This window comes from Molothrus aeneus, chromosome 14 (genome assembly GCF_037042795.1).
Source record: "Molothrus aeneus isolate 106 chromosome 14, BPBGC_Maene_1.0, whole genome shotgun sequence".
NCBI lineage: Eukaryota > Metazoa > Chordata > Aves > Passeriformes > Icteridae > Molothrus > Molothrus aeneus.
Window position 1 is genome coordinate 12,213,601 of NC_089659.1, and position 23,879 is coordinate 12,237,479.

Here is a 23,879-nt window from a genome sequence, read left to right on the forward strand (position 1 = left end):
GTTGGACTCGATGACCTCAGAGGTCTTGTCCAACCTATTTGTTGGTCACTCTGTGACAGCGCGGGCGGCCGCAGTCCCCAGCCCGGGGCGTGCGGACGCTGAGGGGTCCCCGCGGCCCCTCCCTCCCTCCGCCGTGCCCCGGTGCCGGCCCGCCCGGGGAGGCGGGCGCCGTGACGCCAAGGCCGTGCGGCGGCTCCGCCTCGCGAGGCCGGAGCCGAGACGGAAGCAGCCGCCGCACAGCAGCCGCCGCCTGCAGCCGGAGCCCGACATGGCGCTCTGAGCCAGCCCCGGCCGCGCCGAGAGCCGCCACCCCGGGGAGCCCCGAGCAGCCGCCCCCGCGCCGGGTCCGGGGAGCGGGGCATGGGCAGGGCCGCTGCGGGGAGCCCGGCGGGCAGGGGACAGCGGCGCTAGCGACCCCCGCCCGCCCTTCGCGCAGCGCAGCCCCGCGGCCGCGAGGTGAGGAGCCGGCGGCGGGCGGGGGCCGGCGGGCAGGGCGGGGAGGGAAGGAGGGAGCGCGGCCCGCGCTGAAGCCGCCGCCTCCCCGCCGCTTTGTCCTTCCAGGCCCCGCCGCCGCCGCCCAGGAGAAAGAGGCCGAGATCGGGGAGCAGCGGGCGGCGCCCGCCCGGCCGCCGCAGCCCGCCATGGCCCACTCGCCCGTGGCGGTGCAAGTGCCCGGCATGCAGGTGAGCTCCGCACCGGGCCCAAAATGGAGGCGACGGGCCCGGCCCCGGCCCCAGCTCCGGAAGCGGCGCTTGCGGCCCGCACCGGGCGGAGCCGCCGCCGGGGCGCGGGGGGCCGCGGGTGGGCGAAGCGGAGCGGGGCTGCGGGGAGGCCGCGTTGGGCTGGGGGGAGGCCGGGCCGGCCGGGGAGCGAGGGAGGCAGGGAGGGAACCTGCTCCGAGGTAACGGGAGGCTGTGGGGGCCGCGTACCTGCACCCCGGCGGGGGAGAAGAGATTCTCCTCCTTCCTTGCCTCCCTTTGTTCAGGGGTGGCCGCGCCGCATCCAGGAGCACGTAAGAGCCTCTAAAACTGATTAAAGGCAAAGTGAAGTTAATCGCAGGGTGTGTGGGTGCGCTGTAAATGACATACCAGGAGCGCTGGCAGGCCGACCTGCTGCAGGACTTCCCCACCAGCCTGACGCTGGGCCTGTAGTGCAGCTTCCCGGAGGAGCCTGAGATTCATGGAAAGGTGGTATCTGCCAGGTCTGGTGGGGACAGAGCAGCGGCGAGCATAGTCTGTCAGAAACCTGCACCTCTCCTCGCCTGGGAATGAGGCCTAGTGTCGTTTTTGTACGTTTGTCTTACCTGCTTAGAAAACAAGGTGCAGAAGGAAGTAAATATTTTAGTAACAGTATTAAGTAGAAAACAAACAAGTTGGTATGTTACTGACTTTTATAGGAAAGGTGGAATACCTATGACTCTTTTACTTCACCGGATAATCTGATACAAATTTAGCCAGAGATCTTTATCAATGTAAAGATCAGCTCATCTCAGTGCTGATTTTTGCTTGTCAGACCCTGGCAGCCCAGTCAGTGTTTTGAGTATTCTCTTAACTTCTGGGGTAGTCATACCTGCATAACATCAGAGGTTTTTTCACGTCAAATAATACAGAAACATTTATGATACATCTCTGTGTATGTGAGAGATACAGTAGAGAGTTCAGAAGGCTTCAGAACAAAAAGTTAATATATCTCTTGGTCAGGTAACTTTATGACTTCTAGAAAGTGTAGAGTTGATGTATAAACAGTATTTGTCTATTTTTGCCAGTTACTATGGTTTACCAGTGCTATGGTTTAGTTTACCTTTCCCCTTTCTAATAATTTCTAGGCTTTCTGAAATCTGTTAAATTATGGTAATTCACTTTCTGTTTCTATAAGAGGATACAAGCCACATCTTCTCAGCCTACTTGTTCCACTGTGTCAGAATAACTGTTGCATTAGAACATCCTGAAGAAATTTTGTGATAAAAGATTTAAAGGCTTTAGTCTTCTTTAATTACAGCCTCTGGGCTTTCTAGTGTGTTTTTATTTGGGAAACTTCTGTTTCAACATTCTAGTTTGTCAATTTCCTATTTTTATATCTGCTTAATGTATTGCTGTCCTATTTTCCAACTGTAACTGCCAACACAAAAGCACCTTGAAATTATTTAAGCTTCTGTTTTTTCATGCTATACCAATAAACTTTGTCCTAATAGCATCCTTATCCCCACTAGTATTGTTAATAGTGTTACTCACAGCCCTTAACATATATCAGTATGTTAAAAACATATTTTACACTATGAGATAAATCCAGATGCATAGAATTTAACCACATTTTTTCCTTGGTGTTTTTTTTTTTACGAAGATGATTACACAAGTCCTGAAACCCTCAGAATACAAAAAAAAATAGAATTTGGTGTGATGTTAATCTGCTCATCCTTCTTCTAGAAGAGTCATAATACAGAGTGTTTTAATTTAAAAAATAAACTAAAACCAACACAACATCTGCATGGCAGCCTGAGGTAGAAGTTGTTTCCTTTGGGGTTTTTTAACTTATCTGGACTGTTCAGGCAGGATCATCTAAGTGATGGTAAAAGCATGCCTGCTTCTGCTCAGTGTTAAAGGAAATGTGTAGTGATTGATTGATTGAAGAAGGAATAAACAGGTTCCTCTGTGATGCAAGATGTAATAGTTATGTTAAAACTATCACTGTGGGAAAGTGTAACCTCTTGTTTTGTAATCTGTTGAGGAAAGATTTTATTGAACATAACAGTTGGAAACTGAATTTGTCGGAGAATGTCACAAGCCTGAAGTTTTCAGCTTTATTGTCATCTTATGCTTTCCCTTACATTTGATTATACAAAAAGTATAAAGAAAAATCCAGAAATAAACATGTTATGTAATTCACGTACTCCAAAAACAAGGCTTAAGACAGTTTATCACCAAAGTATATCAGAAGCTTTTTTGACTCTTAAGATTTTTCATCTTATGAAGAGTCACGTCCCCTTTAAAAAAACCTCAAATATGGAAAATTACAGAAAATCACAGAGAGTTATTTTGGTGGACTTGGAGTCTGACTTTAGTCCCCTGGCAGCAATGGCAGACCCAGAGGTGGTATTATCTGTTGCCCTTATGAGTAGTTATAGAGCCATTTGTTTATGTAGTGGTTACATTCTGTTTAACCTGTCTTGTGTCCCTAACAAAACCAAATTTTATACCTAACAATTCTTGCCTCTGCAAACAACTTCCTAAACACATTCAGTTTCCTTGCTCCTTTGGAAAGGCTCCACTTGATGCAGTTGTACAGTGTTAACTCAGCCAGCTGCCAAACTTCTAAACCCATTCAGTAAAACCCAAGTACTCAGTGTATGTGTAACATGAGTGGTCTGAAGCTGAACATGATACCCAAATTATGGCATTTTACACAGAATCCAAGATGAGATGGAAAATGGAAAGGATGGTGAGCACAGTTAAGGTGTCCTGGTTACAGGAAGCACAGTTCGCGGTGAGCTTGATTGTCAGGTTTGAGGTTTTATTCAGTAATGTCACAGTAACTTTGTTCCTTGGGATAAAAATATTCAAACTAGTTCTTAGTCTGGAATGCTTTGAGATCTCACAGTGAGAAACCTGTTCACCAGCACTGTCTTCAAGGAATCCAGTTGAACTCCTACAGAACATTTGTGGATACAGCTTGCAGGAGACATGTTGCCTGTGTCTTTGCCAGCCCAGGTGCTGAAAGCAGCTGGAGTGAAGAAGGTGTTGGACCCCTTATTATTAGTCCTAAGTGCTCTGGTATTGCCCAGCAGACAGAGTACACAGTTAGAGGGTTGTTTGTTTCAAGTGATCAGAACATTTCAAGGATGTCATTTGAGATTGGTGTGTTTCTGATGAACTTATGTTCTTGGCTGCATCTCACACAATGCTCCAAAACCCTTTACAAATAAAAGAGGTTGGAAACTGTTCACTTGCAATTGAGTAACAACTTTTCTAAGGTGGACAGGGAGGCTACTTCTCAATATGTCAGCATTTACATTTTCTAAAGTGGTCTGTAAATTTGCTGGAGCATCGCTCAGTAATAAATGTCTTTTTCAGCTGGTGGAGTTTTAATGTATAAACTTACCCTTTTCCTATTCTAATTTGTCATGCAAAACTTCAAGTCTGTGAAATATTAATTTATTAACTGATGGAAATGTTGATTATTCTCATTTATATTTTTTGTTAGTATGTGTGTCTTTGGAACTGACTTGGTTAGGGGCTTTATATCCCATTATCTCTGCTATCCCACTCACCTAAACACTTTCTTTTTCCTTTTTCATGACTTTGTTGATATCTCCCGATGCTGTATGACAGTAGTTTTGAGCACAGCCAGAAAGGTTGTTTAGAGCTGCTCTCCATCTGTTTTTGTTGGCATTCAGGCTATCTTGCAATAAAGAACCTCACTTCCTCTAAAAGTGTAGCAGCCAGGAGCATGTGACCTGTCAGGCAGTGTACTCTGATTCACAATTGAAGGATTGCTTGATTAAATGAAATCTTGGATGTCAAGGTGAGCTTTGCTCTCCGTGCTGCCAGTTAACAGAGCTGCTCACTGAAGGGCCTGAGAGCAGCTGGAGAGCCCCTCCCTGCAGGCTGCTCAGGGCAGATCATTTAATGCCTGGTTGGGTGAGTAGAGAAAGATGAGAGGTAGTGTTTAATTTTGTAAGTGGTCTTTTTCATAGCCCTAGACAAAAACCCACATTTTCTCTTAACTTTGTGCACATCTAGAAATGTGTGGTACCTAAAGGTAGTCTGGAAGTGTGTCAGATTTCTAGTAAACCTTATGCACTGAGGTTAAAAGAATATGGCTTCTGTTAAGAGTAACCAGTCTGTTATTGTTAAATATTAAATGTTTAGAAAGTGCACGTTGGAGAAACTTAAACCTTCAAAGAAAGGTGCATTCAAAGTTCTTTTAATTTATTCCTCCTAGGAACTGAGCTGTATCCAGATGCTTCTACAGCAAATTTGAAAAGGCTTTAAACTTTTACGATTTAGAAATGTGTCTTAAGGGAAACTGGAAAGTCTAGCACTTGTTGGACACCAGGAGACTTCCACAGTGCCTAGAAAACTGATGTCTTATGAATAAGTTGATGTGGATTGTGTTGTTTTTTCCAGTTTCAGTTCTTTGATTGGGACTTTGAGCTGTGGTGCAGGTAGACTGCAGGAAGACAGTGTTTTAAGCCTTATGGAGAACAAGCCTCTTTTCTGCTTGAAGCACAAAATATTTGTGGAATTCAGCACTGCAGTTGTTCCTTTCCTGGTTGTGCAGGGTCTACAAGCTCTATTGTATCCAGTAGTAGATTCCTGAATCAGCTCAGGCTGTATTAGCTGAACTTGGTTCTTCCCTCTTATGCCTTGTGGTAAGGTACTCTGGTGGCAAGAAAAGTATGGCTCAGTCATCCCTGTAATGGCTTACTGATGTCAAAGGAGGAGAGTGGAGAGAGCTCTGAAAAGTATTCAGTACATGGGAGCTGTGCAGCTATAATCACCTGGAATTCAGATGTTTTTGTCAAGGTTAAAAGAAAAATTCCAGTCCTGTAGTAGTATTTTCTGTGCATATTTACAGTTTTATAGACACATTGAGTGCCTTGGCTTGGAATTCAGAGGCAAATCAGCTGAAGCTGCAGAGAGCACATAAACCAGCTCACCTAAATCTCTGTTCTGTACCATCATACACTGTCAGTTTTGGGCAGAGAATAATATTCCCCCAAAGGTAAAAACATTACATCTGAAAATAGAATTCTAACTTTTAAAAGGATATAATTGCTATTTTATTCTGATTTTAACATTGAATATATTTGCACTGGCTGTTTTTGAACTCCAGTGTCTCAGCTTTACAAGTCCTTATGAAAGCTTTGTCTTGCTTTTCTCCTTTTTCTCCAAAAGGGGAATGTATAGCCAGCAATAGTTCAGTAATATATTGCAATTTTTTATTTAGGTACATATTTTGAGGTGAGGAATGTTTCTTTCTATATAGAAACTCAGTGGTACACCAGGAGGTGTATATATCACTGAGTGTGCCTCTGCTGCAGCATTTGTCTTATGATACCTGTGAAATGTGTTGGTGAAGATAGACAAGAGTAGTAGCCTCAGCTTTCAGTCATCTATAGAAGTGAAAGGCTGAATTTTAAAACCACTAGTATAAGTATCACTTGTTTTCTCTTTAGTGACAGTCTTCAGATTTAGAAGTAGTGAAATTTGGAAAATTATAAGACACTGTTGTTGTGCCTTTTATTTATTCTTAGGGACTGAATTTAATAATTGACAATAGCATTCAGAAATGTGTTTTGGGAAGATGAGGTTGGAGATGAATGGTACAAAGTTGGTTTTGAAATGCTTCTGTGATAAATATTTTTTGTCATGCTGTAGGGTCTGCTTGTATGGTGTCTTCAAAGAAATAGTTGGTGAGGTATCTATTGCGTCAGGAGTCACTGTTCCAAATCCTGCTATTTCTTTCCTACAATAATTGGAAAGAAAATTCCTTCCTAATTCTGCCTCACCAGGATTTATTTAAAGAACTGTCATTTGTTCTTGAAATTTAAACTTCTTGCAGTTCTTCTGGAACATGTCTGTTCTGCTGATTAGGTGAGGATCACTGAGCACACTCCTTAGCTCTGAAGGAGATGCTTAAATCTCCTGGGAAGGGTGCCCACCTGGTGATAGTCACTGAAATCTCCTCTGCCACAGGATTGCTAGCCAAAGAGATTTGGCAAAAACAACTGAATCAGAGAAACTATTAATACAGGTACTGACTAGGTAGCAGTAGCTTGCTGGTCTCATTCTTCATCATATTTTGTGCATCTGTTTTTGCAGAGATGGGCTGTATTGATTAGGTCCATAGCTCAGGAGAGAGCATGGCTCAAACTTAGTTCCTTCTTCATAGGGAAAACTTTGAAGAATTGCAAAAATCTGAAGTTTTTGGAAGTGTCTATCCAAGTTTGTGTTGCCAAAATCTGGATTTGAATGGTCTTGATTGAAGCAGAATATATGAAAAAGCTTTCTGACAAGGTCTGTCATGGTTCTGCATAAATTCTCTGTGCATCAGTGAAGGAAAAAAAGGAATGAGAAATGTGCAGAAATCTGCAGGTTTCACACTTTGAGCCTTGGAAGGGAGAGTCTGAGAGCCCAGAGTGGCTTCACTGTTTACATGAACCAGAATTCAAGAACCATGTGTTCAGTCCTGGAGAATGGAGGGTTTTTTCCTGTTTCCTCCTGCTCCCCCATCTTTTGCAGGCTTTCCTCTCAACTGGGTACTGTTATATGTTCTGAATATCTGAATAATGTTGACTGGGGGAGGATCAGAGGGTGTCTATGCTTTGCTAGATGTTGAGTTGTGTATCAGTGGAGGCTTCTGTGTTGGGAGCTGAATGCAGAATAATAAAAACAGTGTACAGCTTGAAGCGACCGTGAGTGTTGTAGCATGCCTAAATGTAAAACACTGAGTAAAAAGATTGAATTTCTACTGATGTAGATCAGTTAAAAACATAGAGAATTATGAGGGGAGCAAAATGTTCTTGCTGTTGATCTCTCACCTAGGAAGGTGTCATCTGGCAGCTGGTCATAGCAAGAACATTTTTACATTCCTGCACAGCTTTATTCTAGCCTAGTTGGCAAGAAGAATCTGATTCTTTTTTTTTCTCCAGGGTGTTTCTTTTCCTCCCTTCCCCCTTTCCCTTCCTTTTTATGTAATGAGATGCTTTGCCATGCTATGAATGAGCTGCAAAGTAATTGAAAAAGGAGTTTCCTGAAACGGGCAGGTTGGTTCTGGCAGCAGAGGTTTCTTTCTTTGCAGCTCGTTTTGGAGTTGTATTTCTGGTTTTTCCTTGTGTGCTTTTTGTAGCTTCGGGTCCGGTATCATCGATATGATCAAGGGCCAATGTTCAAGAAGAAAGTACAGCTTTCAAGGTTGTGGTCCTCCAGCCTTAGGGGAGAGAACAGAAGCTGTAGGAGTCTGATAGACTGCTGTTTGCCTTCCTTTCTCCAAATGGTCCCTCCCCAAATTAGAGGAGTAGTGATACCCTCTAAGTATGGGGTCCCACTTGGGGTGCATTGCAGGCAGTCACTATGCCTGGAGCCTTATCTGTGGTAACTAAACTTGTGGCCTGCTCTTTAACCCACCCACACTGTGGTTTGGAGCCATCCTTTTTCAACTAGCATGTTTGTGCCTCACTTTAATTTTGTTTGGCCTGAAAATAAGTAATGACTTCTTCAGTGGAGAGATTTAGCAAAAGTACTAATGTGTGTCATACTTCAGGTCTTTCTACTACTTTTTAATTTATGAATTGGCAAGTTAAAAACCTGGATTTTGTTGTTATTTGTATTCTAGCTGGCTTGTAGTATAATTCTAATGTTACTTACAGGAGGAAGGTCTGTGTATCAAGTCCTAAGTTACACAGGAAATGCTAAAATGGCTTCTAGAGTGAGAAGGCCTGTCAAATTTATGTAACAGTTGCCACTTAGCTGTATTTAAATATTAGGAAAATGGTTGAAATGCTGTAGTGATATAGGTTATTGCTGGCAGAGTTCTGACATGGTTATTCCTTTAAATGGGTGTGGCAAAAAAAAATTGTTTGTGTACTGATAAGCAGGCTGGTGCTGAAAGGAAAGGCACACTGCTAAAAGTAGGCTGCAGCCCATAAATGGCTATTTTTCCATATTCCTGTTAGATGTGGCCTTTGAAGTCTCTCTGCAGAGTACGTTTTTCAAAGCAGTTCTTAAAATGGAGAGGTTGGAAGTGTTCTTAAGCAAGGAGAAATTGCAATAATCCTTTATGTTCTGACTTCTGATTCAGGTTAGTTCATTGAGGTGGGTAAGTTACTCATTCAGCAGTCACTTGTCCTGCACTGTTCAACAGAGAAGATGAAACTTGTTGTGAAATATCAGTTTGTTGAACTCTTAATAAACGCAGAACAGTAAGTTGATACACTGGGACATCAGAACCTATTGATGTCTTGAACTGATTTCTTTCTCCATTTCAGGATGTCCATGCTTCTAGCTAGAAAGCATTCAGCCACTCACATTTTTTTCAAATTGTAGTAAAGACTCAATCATGTAATTTGTGTGTCCCCCCGCCTTAATTTCTCTAATAGGCTGTGCTCCTCAGAGATGTGAACAGATTGGAGATTATGCAGCTGTATGTAGTGGTTTGAGGACATTTAAAAAATACACTAGGTAGTTAAAAGGTATTGATACATAGAATAGAAGCCAACTGGGTCTCCATTTGAACTGTAGGATGTGGAGGATATCAGTTATAGAGAAACTCACTTTCATGGGAAATTTCTCTTTGTTTCCTTTCCTCCATGCAGAGTGCTCTTTATAAGTAATTGGTGTAAATTATTTAAATGGCCTTGTGTCAAAGAGCTAATCTTTGCAACATATGGTATTAGTCTTTTTTTGTGCTTATTTTTGCTTTTTCCTAAGCTGCTTTATGGTGTGTGAAAGAAAAGCTAAGAATAGAGGAAGTGAGTTCAGTGGTTTCCATTTCCAGCATAACGTACAATTGACAGCTCGCATCTGCCACGGGTCAGAGGTGGTTTGAATATGAAGGTAATTCTTTCCTTCAAAATCTGACAATAGGTGGATTTGAATATTGATTTTAGAGTTTTGATAGTCACAGAAATTCTCAAATAGCTCACCTTATGGCTAACTTGATGGAAATAAAACCACAAGTGTTTTTTCTTGCTGTTTTTACTTTTATATGAAGTTCCCTAGGTTCTCACTAAAAATGGCAATGAGGCTTGGCCTTGTCAGATAAGAGAGATGTTTCATAAAGGGTGTAACTCAGGTCAGGTCCCATTTAAGGACAGCAAAACCCAGATCTAGTTTTTATTACTCACTGAGTAGAAAAACTTGTAGATAAGGTAAAAATTTGATAAAATCAAATTGTTTTGTTGTTAAAGTAATATTCTCTGCATATGTATCATACAGTTCCAGTAAATATAATCAAATTCCGATATCTTAGTCTTAAACAGGACTGCAGGGCAACATCAGAGTTTATTTACATGCCAAAATAGCTGAAAAAAGTGTGTATATGTTCAAGATGAAGAAAAAGAGATGTCTACAGGTTCTACCCTTGTCTTGAATGTCAGCAGGTTCATTTTTCTCATTCTTTTTAAGTAATAATGGATCTGCACCTGTGCCTTCATTAACTTCAAACTATTTAAATTTTTATGTATACACACATACACATGCCTATGGCACAGTTTCTGTGAGTAACTTCCTTATGCAAGTAAAATATGAAAAAATATATAATTTATGTGAATAAATATTGTTACATGTTTTAATATGCATGGGGTATAATTAGTGTGTGTATATATATCTATATAAAAAATATCTGAAATCACATGCAGATAGTGTATGGCAAGAGATAAAGAAGGGTATCTGTTGATTAACACATTATCTTAAGAAGTACTGTAGCCTATCAGGTTTGTCAATCTTACTTCCTCTTAATTTTTTTTTTTGGGGGGGGGGTCTGAACAGAATAAAATTTTAAGAGGTACTTTATTATCTGAGAACAGGTAAATGCCTGCAAATGGAATTGCTTGAAATTACAGTCTTTTAAACACAGGTAATTCTGATGCCTTCCAAAGATACTAGGACCTGTTAGGCTGCTATATTAGTGGGTGCTTAAAAACATGAGTAAACACTCTGGGCTTCTCTTACCAACCTTTTATAAAATCCTCTGAACTAATTATTATATTTTTATTCAATGCATATTTGGGTAATGTAGGTGTAAGTGTAGGTGAGCTGCTCTGTAGCAGTGTTGCAATTCTGAGGGAACTTCTGTTCCACATAAAGCCTGGGAGATGCTTGAAAATCCCCGTAGTGTAGCAGCATTTCTTGGTCAGGTTTTAGAAATACTGCTAAAACAAGAGGATATATGTTCTCACACTGACAGACTACTTAGAAGTAATCTCACAGGACTGTTATAATTGTTGCCTTAGGAATCCTAGAGGATGTTGGGTGCTTGATTTTGTTAAAGTCAAGGCATTAGTTCGGTCTCTGTCTGAGATTCTTTGAAGTTTTGTTTTTTTTATTCAATTGTGTTCAGTGCCTTTGAATGAAATTCATCAATGAGTGTTTTCAGAAGACCTGCTTCTGTAAAAGAGCTGCCCTGTACTACAGATCCAGACACAGCCTGACATACTGTTTCTTGTAATTTGGTCTTTGTCATTAGCTTTCTCTATAATCTTGGAAGTTACATATTCAGTATGTTTTAAGCTTGTTTTAAAGGAAAAATTCAGAATTTGAAGAACAGATAACATGACAGGGTCAGAGGTGAAAAGGTGAGTCAGCAAGTCAGTCTTGTAGCAGAACACAGCCAGGACATTGCTTCAGAAACATGTGTTAATTTGAATCAAAGGAAAGAGGTTATATAAGCCAGATTGGCAGAATGCTTGACACAACAACTGGCAAAAATTATGTTAAAAAAAAAGTATGCTGGCAAAAATGATGCTATAGTGTTTTTTATTTGGGGCTTCTGAGCAGTTGGTCAGGCTGGATGACGTCCTGAGGTCCTTTAGGAGCCAGATTGTGTGACTTTGTGTGCACATACAGATGTGTATAAACCCATCCAGTGATGGCATAAGGTTGAATAAGAGAGGAGGAGAGATTTCCTGAAGGCCCCGGGCTGTGTGCTGAGCTGGGCTGGTGGAATGGTGCACTTGGAAACGGTGCAGAGGGTGCAGGGAGGGCTTGTGTTGTCACGCTCATGCTGCTGCTCTGCTGCTCTTAGTCACACCAGCGGGACTGGAGCTGGCATGGGGATGTGCCTGTGCTTGTCAGACTTGCTGTTGCTTTTGTCTGGGCTTAGGGAGGGAAAGAGCAAGACATTCCCTGCCTGATTTGTCCACTTATAGGTATTATCTTGGGAGAGGTGATGATGGAGTCCATGTAGTGTCTATTGTGTTGTTACCATCTGCTGCCCAACAGACCTGGCTTCCCATGGAAACCAGTATATATTTTAAAAAAAGAATACTGGTTATTCATGCAGGCATCTTTCCAAGTTTTTTCCATTTCAGTGAAAAATCTGCAAAACAACAAAGAAAACAATGGGTGGTTTTGCTCAGGAGTGTAAATAGTGTTAAAAATCTTAATTTCTACCATATTAGAAGTTTGGCTGGCAGCTGTGTTGCAGAAATTTACTGGTTATGTATTGAGGATGTGTATACACACATATACACGTCTATTTATATAAAATATATCTCCATGCTTTTCTATACATTTGTTTATGGAGCAGTCTTTTAAAGTTTTGTTTTGTTTTCATTAGTTACAGAAAAACATTCCTGTAGAACAGTAGGCTTAAAGACAAGGAAATTAAGAATGGTAAAAGCAAATCTGTTTCAAAATGCAGTCTTTGTTCTCAGGCCATGTTTTAAGTTATGTAGTGTTACAAGTTTGAAGTCTTTCCAAAGGACATTATCTCAATATTAGCTGTAGCTGGTCGGAAATATTTGTCCTTATCCTGGAGTGTCCTACAGTCCCTTGTCAGCCTCGGTGAGTAACAGAAGCTGTAAAGCTGACTTTGCTTGCTGTGAGAGGATTTTCTGAGAATAGAAAGATGTGACTGTTTCCTCAAGTAGTCCTGCACAGTTTGTTCTCCTCTGATGCCCCTCTGTTCCACCTCCTCCTCGCAGGGATATGTACATGGAGTTCTGCAGCACTGGGAAGTCCAGCCATGACTGATCTCCCTGTACTCCAGCACTCACACATAATGGCATCAGGAGTTGTTGGAAGATAAAATAGCCTTTAAAGCTCTGATTCACCTGAAGTAGCTTGGGGGAGGGAATTTGTAGGCCTGGTTTGTTCTGTTGATGGTGGTTAAGTAGGTGTATAGGATGGAATGATGTGCTTTTCTACTGAGGAGCCCAGAGGAGTTTTCTGCTTAAGGTTTTTCCCCCAGCAAAATCCAAGTGTTGCCCTTTGAGGTGGTCAGACATTTATGAAGGGCTGGATTAGCTGAGCATGTCTGTTATTAAATTGCTTTTCTTTTATCTGACTGGAAGTGCTTAGCAGGTTTAATTTCAAATTAGTATGAATGACTCCTGAAATCCCAGATTCCAAGTCTGTCTTAAATTGAAGCTAGGTTTTGTGAAGATGAGTATTTAAGCATCAATAAAAAGTTTTCCAGACATCTTTCCTGTTTCTTGGAAGTGTGTGTCTTTGTTTATTGTAAATTGAGAATTATCAGTTAATTATTCCATATTGTAACTAATGCAGTTGAGAAATTATTCCTGTCTAGAGGACACTTTGGCATCTTACCTGGCAGCAGGGAAAGGCTGGGTGGCAGTCACTGCTGCTTTTGCCATGCCTGTCCCTACAATTATTTTTTAGAGCACACCAGAAAATAGATTTTAAATTCAGATGTTTTAAAAAAAATTGGTTTTACTCTTGGTTTTATTCAGGAGCTGGTGCAGCAGTGCACAGCAATGTGTCTGTCTTTGGACAGTCTCAGGATTTACTGCTCTTCTGTGACCATTTTAACTAAAAGCTTTATGAGCACCTGAAGGCTTCAGTCATTTTCTTTCCCAGTATAACAAAATTAGTTCTTCCAGGTTTCAAACCAAATAGGTTCTTCTTTTTTTTTTTTCTTTTTATTTGCTTTGATTGTGTATTTGTTCATCTTTTAGGTCTTTCACTGTCTCTATCAACAGAAGAAAATAGAATTTTTTTGTTTAACTATTTCTAAGAATTGTTTTTAATGGAGTAGAGTAGCAATGAGCTCATTATAGACAAAAGGGAAATTCCTCATTCCACAGTTGTAATGTGCTGCTCAGGAGCAGCAGTGTGTCTTGTCTTTTTGCAAAATCTTACCTCCCCATCAGATCAGTATGAATCTGCTGTACTAATTCATGTTCCCTCCTCTTGTGATAACAGAAATAACAGCTTGGTATATATGAGCAGTGAACTGATTCAGCTGAAAATAAACCTGGAAAATCATATGGTTAACTCTTAGCTAAATCTGTTTCCTGATTCATTTCACCATATTGTGGGATAAATTCTGGTTCTGATCAAAGGGAAGAAGCAGTAGTAAGGGCCCAGATGTAAGAAAATGGGACTGTCCCTTTTGGACTAGATTAAAGTACTTACGTGCTTTTTTTTTTTTTTTGCCAGTAAAGATTTTCTCAGGAATTTGCAAGAACACCAATGTAAAGTTATTTTCTGGAGTTTCATGTTGATACTTGAGTATTTGGTTGTGTAGGGTAATCTGTGCTTTAGGTTAAATATCTGCTTTTCCCAAACCTGCCACTTCTTTTGCTGGTTCTGACTTTTGGAATGTGAGAGAGATGCAGAGCAAAGCATTTCTTCCATATTTTCAAAATTTACTGAATTAGAGGGCTTTTTTCAGGCAGGGATGTTTCTTTATTCAACACTGATTCGTGCACTCAGTTGCCCAGTTCTGATAGCAGTAAGGTGTTTAATTCTGTTGCTCTGCAAAGCATGGGCTGTTCTGTTCTTTTGGTGTGTCTGTCTGACCTCTTCAAAACATTTCTCTGCAAACTTTTGTACTCTGATCTCAAGTTCTGTGGAGTTAAACTGTGGAGTGTGTCATCCATGTCCTTCAAAAGCCAGTGCTCTGATGTTGGGATATGCAAGGTTCTCTAAGCTACATGGCATGCTTTATCTTGAAGGGAAAATGAGAATTTGCTTCCTTTTTGCTGCCCTCCCGACTACTTGTCTATTAAGAAATTTACTTACTTGTCTACTAAAAAAATCTACTTGACTACAAAGAAATGTAAAATATTTTTATAATAACCAGTCTGGTGATTTTAAGAGTAGTTATTCAGCAGAGATTCCAAACCAGCAGTGTCCTCAGCAGTGCTCTGCTCCCCTCTGTAAGGCATGTGTGGTGATACCAGCCAGTTCTGAGCAGTGCCACGGGTCCATCCCTCCATGACAGCTTCTCATTCCTTGCTGAACACCTCTGTCCCTTTGGCTCATCTTTCTGTCAGCCCTTTTAACTGCCCCAAAGGCACCTGGTCTCACCTGATCTCGGGCTCTGGCAGTTGTGCCATCCTGTCCTGGGCACCCCTCACTGTGTTCCATGACAGGGAGCTGTGCCTGCCCCAGGCTCTTGGCCAGATGGGAAGCCCAACCTTTTCTGCCTGGGTGATGTTGGTGGTGGTCCTGTGCCAGTAATTGCATTCCCCAGTCTTCTGAATTCCTGCACAGACAGGATTAATGTTAAGAACAGCTCTGTTTAGGGGTGGTTATGTGAGGAGGTGAAATGAGGTTTGTACCTGACCCCCTCCCTGGTAAGGCTCACTTACCTTTGACAGAATTGCATAATGTATGTTCTGTAACTAATAGCTGAATTGGAAGTTAGTGAGTAGGAAATAAATTTACCTGATGCAACCCTTCTGGTGATGATAAATCTGGATGGTGTGCTTCTTGGGGAGTAATGAGGGCTAATAACTTGGAAGTAAATTAGGCAACTCATGTGTCTTTTTTTCCTTTTTTTTTCTTTTTCTAGAACCACAGAGCAGACCCAGAAGAACTCTTCACAAAATTGGAACGCATTGGGAAGGGCTCCTTTGGTGAGGTCTTCAAAGGAATTGATAATCGGACACAGCAAGTGGTTGCCATAAAAATCATAGACCTTGAGGAAGCAGAAGATGAAATAGAAGATATACAGCAAGAGATAACTGTTTTAAGTCAGTGTGATAGTCCTTATGTAACAAAATACTATGGATCATATTTAAAGGTAATGTATAATATTGCACAAAGAATGCTGCTACAAAAATCACCTAAAATTAAGGAAGATTTATTGTGACAACTTGGCATTTTTAGTAGATTTTTATTTTTCTTTGAACAGAGTTTTTCACTTCATTTTTCTCTTTTTGCTGCTTGATCTTTGGGTCTGGGATTTGCACAAAGTGGCTAAAGAATGAACACAGTTGATAAAGGATTCTTTTTGCCATTGCTTTTGGGCCTTGGTTTTCTCTCCTCCCTCCACAATCCCTAGGACAATTTTGTGGTCTTTCTGAGCAAAATAAATACACCTTCATGGTTACAGAAGGAAAAGCTATTCCTGGTGTGGAAAGAAACCCTGCATCATGTAAAATGTGTTGGCAGTTATGCAGCTTAGTAGGCCTGAGACAAAGTAACACTGACATCAGCAGAATTATGTAACCACTGTGTGAAGTGTTATCTAAGGCATAATTTAACAAACAACAAAAATGAAAACCTACAGAAAACCAAAATCTTGAGTAAAACTTTTCACCTTAAGTACTGCTTAAATGTTTTGCACTGCTGACATATTTTAAGTGACTTTTAAAAAATCCTTGAAAACATTTAATGAAAGCTAAAGTTTTAGTGATAGTTTAAAGTATATTAAGTATCTGGAGGAGTCATTTGCTTGTGTTTGGGTTTTTTGTTGGTTTTGGTTTGTTTGTTTCACTTTGGGAGGTTTTTCTGGTTGGTTCTGTTTTTTGGTGCTTGGTCTCCCTCTCAGCATTTCTGCTTTCTTAAGGTGTAGTGGGGTTTTGTACATTTCAGAGACAGATTTCTGATCAATGTTCTCTGTCTCACACTTGTGCTGTCTTTCAGTGATATATAAAAGTATTTGCAGAATTTTAGAAATATTCTTTGTGGATTTTGCTTTTTTCCATTTAAATTACAAAAGTAGTCACTCTTTTATATTTTAATACTAAGTGGGCAAGTTATTTTTCCAATATTTCCAGTATATTTAGTATAGTCCAAATACTAATTTCTCATTTTGGCTAATGTAAGACAGCTGTAGTGGCTTTGCTGTTTACTGTGACTTCCTCACACCTAACTACACATACAAATTGCCATTGATAACCCATTTTCGCTTCTCTTTACTTGGCTCAATTGGTAGGATTTTTGTTGTGTTTGTGAATAAGTAATAAATGTCTGAGAAGTAGGATTTACTTTCTACCATCACAGCATATTAGAACAAGCAGGTTCATCTCAAGATAACTTTGAGTTCAGCTCAAGTAAGGTTCCCCTGGAGCAGTGCACAAATGGTGCTGCAGATCCAGACACGATCAGTCTTTTTTACAGTCCTTTATTTTCTGTGATGAGCTAAGTCCTAAATTCTATTCTCCTGCATATCCATCATTTCAGCTTTGTGCTGTAAAAGCCCAGTTGTTTGCCCTGAAGTACAAACAGGTCAAAGTAAGTCATGGAAAGTGTTCTTACTTGTCAGTGTTTCTGCTGGGAAAAGTGTTTTGTGAAATCTCAGAACTGAACAGTGATTTCAGCAGCTATGAATGGAGGAATTAAACTTTGATTGGGTGTGGATTTATTTTGTTTGTTCTTTGTTTTTGCAGAGGTGGGGGGTGGAAAAAGCTTTATAAATAATGGATTGGATAGGGAAAGAAAATAGTCTTATCATTATTTACAGCAATATAGGTGTGGAAAGTAAAGTCTAGCTATTCTATCAGTGCTATGCAGCTATTAAATTCTGCTTAGGTTTTTTTTAATTTAAAAAATTCTTGGCAAATGTAGGATTATGTTAATGCAGCAGTACTCTCCTAACCACTCTGTGAGTTCTTTCCATTTCTGTTCTAAATGGATACATTCTGAAAGATTAATGCTGATCTCTTGTTTACTTTCCACACTTGGAAAGTTTTTGGGGAAGGAAGATTTCTGTGCATGGAGTTTGGGGAGGTGTTTGTGGAATTTTGGTTACTTTCTCATTCCTTTAAGAAATTCCTCTTGGAAGAAAAAACCCAACAAAACAACAACAACAAAAAGTAAAAAATTGTTCACAGGAATGTTTTGCATCCCAGAGTAGCATGATAGGTAATTCTGCTGCTAGCTATTCCCCAAGTAAATGAATAAAAATGTCCACAAATAAATAAATACCTTTAATTCTGTAATTAAAAATAAATAAAGCCACTTTTTAAATAGTATCTTCTATCTAAATTGTTCTTAGACTAGATTAATCCCTGGTTGCTAGTTCAAGATCTTTCAGCTTGAGACACCTCAGGGGAAAGAGGGTATTGGCTTTGGTCAGTGTGCAAAGGATCTTTTATTCTGCCTTTTCATTTTAGTAATAGCAGGTATTTTGAGCTTTGTGTCTGTCTGCTTTTTGTTTGCTTGTTTTACTTAATTGATCTAGCTGGGAACTTTTTATTAGCTATTTCTTTGAGAGTGGCTGTCAGCCTAATTGTTAAAGTGTGTAGTACTTCATTCAGGATTTAATTTCTTTGTACACTGTAAATATCTCTTTGAAGCAATGAAATGGGTACAGTTGTGTACCAAATGACTGTATAATTAAAGGTTGAAGAATACTGAGGTTAAATTCTGAAAAATAAGACATTTCTTACAAAGCCAAGTCCTACACTGCAGAGATCAGATGCAGTTTGCAGTGGATACAAGTAGTGTGAAGTTCACATTCATAATGGTCCCATATGTTTATTCCTGGATACTTCAATGAAGTGCTTCAGCTGGACTTTCCAGCAGTACCATAGAGATAAATCTCTTGATGACTGGAATTCCATGACTGTTTTCCTTATTTGTGCCATTTAGACCAAGGTTTTCAGTCTCTAGCCTTTTAACTATTACAGCCACCTGAACTTGCTCTTTTCTTTTGCAATTGAAACAAACCTGAAATTATTCTCAGCTTTTCAGATTTAAATATGGAGAAACCCTACAGTGACATCCAGAGACTTCCATCAGAATTGTGCAGCACTTTGTGCAGCAAAGCATTGAGACAATCTAAAGATACTGGTTGTTCTGCCCTGTCTATTTATACTTGACTGACAGAAAATAGCCAGGAAAAAGGTTGTTCATGCCTGGCTAGAAAATACCCACACCCGAGTACAGTGGATAGTAGCAATTTCTTTGAGACATTGTTTGAGAACCAGGACTTACTCATTTTCACCCTGTACTGTTTTCAAGTAATAGTCAAATTCTCCAAACATGTCTGGTAACCACAATGTTTGCCTTGAACAGGAGTTCCTTGCAGGTCTTCTGAGCTGACAAAGTTGGGCTTTATAAAAACTGCTAAAATTAGCCAGCCCTTCCCTGCTGAGATCATAATATTGGAATAGACTTTCATAAATGGTGTGGTTTTTAAATTTAGTATAAATCTAATAGAGCACACTTTGTTAGGATGATTGGATGTGGTGCTTTCAGAAACTGCACCTTTATTTGCCTGCTGAGTTTTCTTTAGATTTCCATCCCTGGGCAGGCCATAGGGTGGGAAAGTATACAATGGAGAATGCAAGAGGCATTAAAGAGTACTCCTGCCCTAAGCTTGTGCTCTGTAATGAGAAACTAGCACTGGTAAATATTTGCTGGACACTTATACAGTGTGTGTGGTACTTCACCAGCTGTGGTTCAGTTGAGTATTTTTAATAACTGGGTTTTATTTTAAATAAATATATTTATTCACAAAATTTTCTCGACTAGTATCACATAGATTCATATTTGAGTTTTGTCCTTTGAGGGGACTCTGGCAAGAATTAGTCTGTAGATTTGCTAAGTGCTTCCAGTTTTGTTTCTATGAACCCCAGCCACCTTTTGCAGTAACAAGCCAAGGACAAAGTCAGTACCTAGAAATCAGTGTTAGAATAATTTGTCAGTTCTAGAGGCTGAGACATCTCCACAGAGGAAGTGCAGAAACTCACATATTCTCAAGGTCCATTTTAAACAATTATTTGTATTTAATTAAAACTTTAACGACTGCCTAATCACTTTTTTCCCCTCTAAGTTCTGTTCCTTTAAGTGAAATAATTTTAGACACTATTTAGCAGAAATTGGCTAGTAGTGATGGTGTTTTTTCATTGCTTTTTTAAATACAGAAGACAAACTTAATAATTAATATATTAGACTTCACTGGAGGTGTGTGATCATTCTACAAGAAGTAATTGCATACAATTAGGTGATTGACAACTCTCTATTTACTTTTTCCTAAGAGTGTGCTGGTAGTCTGTTGAAATATATATATAAATTTTTTTTATGGCAGCCTTGGACTTTTGACAACTCATGCCTTCCTTTACAGGGCACAAAACTATGGATAATAATGGAATACTTAGGTGGAGGGTCAGCTTTGGATCTTGTAAGTATATGATTTATTTTTGCATTATAAGTATCAGTGAACTCTATTTCATTGTGGGTTTATATCACTTTATAAAAATAAGTACCTGGAGGCAGCTGATATTACATCACTGCTATGTGCTAATGGTCTAAAAAGTGTGAATTTGAATGGTAGTCCTGTCACATTGAATTGTTTTAATTTTTCTGTATTGCTCTTTTGCTGTAAGCATTAGGAAGCATCCATTTGTTTTCAGTTCTCAGGGTTTTTTAGTTTGAGAAGTCCTTTTCTTGCTGTATGTTTGCTGGAGGTTTGGGGTCCTCTATCCATCACTTCCCACCTCCTCCAAGTAGAATTCATTACAGTTCAGTAAAAAATGTTTCCTTTAGGTTTGGGTCTTAGGAATGAATGAGCAGTGTGTCCACAGACAGTTAATTTGAACTGGTTAAAAAATGTTGGGTTTTCCATGTTCAGGTATTTTCAGTTAAGCATGAAAGTGCCTTTTACTTCAGATAGTGTGGCATTCATGGAGGGTGCAGCCTGGAGAGTGCTCAAGCACAGTCCACTGAGTTGTCAATGTGGTTTCCCCATGGTTTCAGGGCAGCTCTGCCTCAGCTGCAATGCTACAGACCCACCCTTTCCTGTAAGATAATATAGCTCAGTCTTTGTGTGATTCTGAAGGGAAAATACCATGTCTTCACTATTACAGAATGGTAATAATTATGTTTTCACTAACAGGAGTCCTGTCTGTGAGAGTTGAAGCATTTGCTTGACTTCACAAATCTATTTAAACTTCTTTATCAAATTACATCACATTAACTCCTCAAAAGCAATTAGGTGTAGCTTGTGGTGGTTTGTAGCTCTAGAACTTGGCCCTTTTGAGGAAGGGACTGTGAGATACTCTAAAACTTTTGAGTAATTGATTGTATTCTGTGGAGTGTCAGAAACAGGGAAATAGCTATTACTAGTGCCAATTTAAATTGCTGAACCTGTAGAGGAATAAAATTTGGGAAGAATAAAATTTCAGTTTTGCCTCGCTTTGCCTTACCATAATCTCATGGTGTTCACTGTTTTGGTGCTGTGTTGTTGGTATTTTTTTGATTGCTCACTTTATTTTTTTTTGTTTTATTTGATTAGCTTTTTAATGTGCAATGTTCACACACATTAGCAGCTTTATAGTAGCATGTTATGTTCCTGATACACGAGCAAGCATGGAATCAAAAATACTGGGACAAGTGAAAACTGCATCATTAAATTAAAAACCCACAATCAACAGATTGTGATTTTGAAACGAACTGGTTTTCTTAATTTACTTAATCTAAATTGCAAAATTCAGTTTGCTGCTTGTAGGGAAATACAACTTTGTGGAGAGTCAGTTGTTGCTTTTCTTGTGCTTTGTGTGCTGAGGGGAGCACAGACAGAGTGTGTTTGAGGAGTAAGAGCATTTTCAGTGTATTGCAGTAGAGATGTGAAGGTGATCATTCCAGTGGCACCTAGTTCAATTAGAATACTGACATATTGCATTGAATATTGCATTAATTTTGTTAGTTCTCTAATTTTGAAAAATGTTTCAGGTTTAAGATTTAATTGAATCAAAGCAAGGCAAAAATTAGATACAAGACTCAAATTATTTTAATGTGTCTTTTTTTGAAGCTGCGTGCTGGCCCGTTTGATGAGTTCCAGATTGCTACTATGCTAAAGGAAATCTTGAAAGGTCTTGACTACCTACACTCAGAGAAGAAAATTCACAGGGATATAAAAGGTGTGCAACATTTCAAATGTTACTTTGTTAATGCCTTTTAAAAAAATAAAACAATATTCTAATTAGTTATTATGTTATTTCCCCTTGGCAGCTGCCAATGTCTTGTTATCAGAACAAGGTGATGTTAAGCTTGCTGATTTTGGAGTTGCTGGGCAGCTAACAGACACACAAATTAAGAGAAATACTTTCGTTGGAACCCCGTTTTGGATGGCCCCTGAAGTTATTCAGCAGTCAGCATATGATTCAAAAGTAAGTAGAAGTTCTCTTTATTTTTTTAAATCTGGTTATCCAACAGCATTTGTTTTGATTTTTCTGCTTTTAGCTCTATCAGTATGGGGAGGAAAAAAAAAAGTAGATTTGAAATTACAGGGTTTCAAATAATAAAATTAAAAGTAGGATTTAATTGGTTTTATACAGTAGTTACCTGTCATTGTACTCAGGTACAAAGTCACCAAGTAAAATGGTGATGTCATGTCTCTTTCAGAGCAACTCCCTGAATGCGGGGTGGTTGGTTGATTTGGTTTCAGTTCAATGTTTTGCAATTAATTCAAACAGTAATAAAGTACTCACAAGGTAAAATGCCACCAGAACATGGCAGTTCATTTAAAGCCAAGATGGTGGCCAAAGTGTTAATTTCTTCTCACATTTCTGTACATATAGATCTGGGTATAATTTCTCAAATGGTATTTCTGAGGATCCATGTAATACTGAAAATTTTAGCACAGGTCTTGAGAAGGTAAAAAGTAACTTGGTGGCTGTGGTTGAGTAGCATTGTGGTACCTTGTGCCTTTCTGTGTCATGAGAGCTCTTGATGGATGACTTATTGCAAAGGAGAGTTTCCCTGTGTGAACTAGCAGTAGAAAAGCAGAGTTCTTCTATGTTTTTCTGAGAGCTGAGAACTGGTGCTAGAAATTACAATAAGAAGGGAACAGTCCCCTCTTCTCTGTGTAAAACCACAGGATGTCCTAGAGTGTGCTTGGTGAAACAGCAGCATGTTTCAGTCTGGCATTGGACTTTCCACACTCTGTAGACAAAACCTTAAAATAGCATCAGGAGAATAAAAACCTTGGTATGTGTATAGTAATACTTTCTTACTGCTTTTTCTCAAACAGTAGACATGAAACTATACTTACATGATGTGCATATATTTTAAAAAAATCTGGTGGGTATCTGGAGTGTCCTGAAAGCATTCACACTCCAGGAGACTTTCCCAGGATCAGTCAGACTTGAAGGAATTTGTGTACTTGTCACAAGGGTTCTTGCTGATGAAAAAGTTTAGGGTTTCAGTGGTCCCACTGTAATGTGTTCCCTAGGGCACTTAGGAAAAGCTCTCTACCCTGCTTTAAAAATGTGTCTTGGTCAGTCAGATTGGAAATAATTCTTCTTCTGCTTGCCCTGTGTGTAGATCAGCTTTAGCACCCCTTCATTTACATTTCCCCAGCAACCTAATCTTTTGCCTTCCATATATCCTCAGTGTCTTGCAAGAGCAATGTCTTCCCCTTTTCTTCCATGCCAATAGGCTGGTGGGAGAGCACAGAAGATACAAGCCTTTGGTAGGAGAGATGAAGGATTTGGATAGGATACACTTCAGTTTCTAGACTAATACTGATGACTCTTTTGGTATCTGGACTGAATTTTAATCTTTATTCTCTCTCTGCTCCAAAAGGCTGGAAAGTAAACTAGAAATTCATACATTTTAGTGGTTCCAGAAATTTGTAAGCCCCATCTCCTCTTAAAAATAATTTTGCTCCAATGAACAATTGTTGGTTATGGTATTTCAGTAATAAATAGTGAGTTAGTTTAATTCTTTGCTATAAAGTACAGCTATTTTAGGTCTTGTGAGCAAAAAGGAATATTGGAGAGATGCAAATTGTAATCCTTGTTTACTCTATGGCCAGTTTTGATTCTGGGCCAAGTGTAGTTGATTACTGCCAAACACTTTTTTAATGAGAAGTACCTTTAGTGATCTAAGTAGCTATTATAGCTTATATGAAAAGATGCAAGTAATAATATATTTCACTTGGGAAAAGAAATCAAAATCAGGAAAAAAATTTAGAATACTAGTATTTTATATATGATATCAAAATATCATACTGTGTTT

The 23,879-nt window shown here is 39.6% G+C and overlaps 1 protein-coding gene across 1 annotated transcript in view; it reads left to right on the forward strand.

Annotated features, from left to right (window-relative positions):
• The first annotated feature begins 381 nt into the window (after positions 1 to 381).
• The window catches only part of STK26 (serine/threonine kinase 26), a 29,011-nt gene continuing 5,513 nt past the window's right edge, over positions 382 to 23,879 (forward strand). Inside the window, exons 1-6 of the mRNA XM_066559373.1 lie at positions 382 to 456; positions 562 to 683; positions 15,481 to 15,711; positions 19,984 to 20,040; positions 21,670 to 21,778; positions 21,870 to 22,027. Of these exons, the coding sequence (XP_066415470.1) occupies positions 642 to 683; positions 15,481 to 15,711; positions 19,984 to 20,040; positions 21,670 to 21,778; positions 21,870 to 22,027 (597 nt within the window). The 5' untranslated portion in view covers positions 382 to 456; positions 562 to 641. The remainder of the gene's footprint in view (positions 457 to 561; positions 684 to 15,480; positions 15,712 to 19,983; positions 20,041 to 21,669; positions 21,779 to 21,869; positions 22,028 to 23,879) is intronic.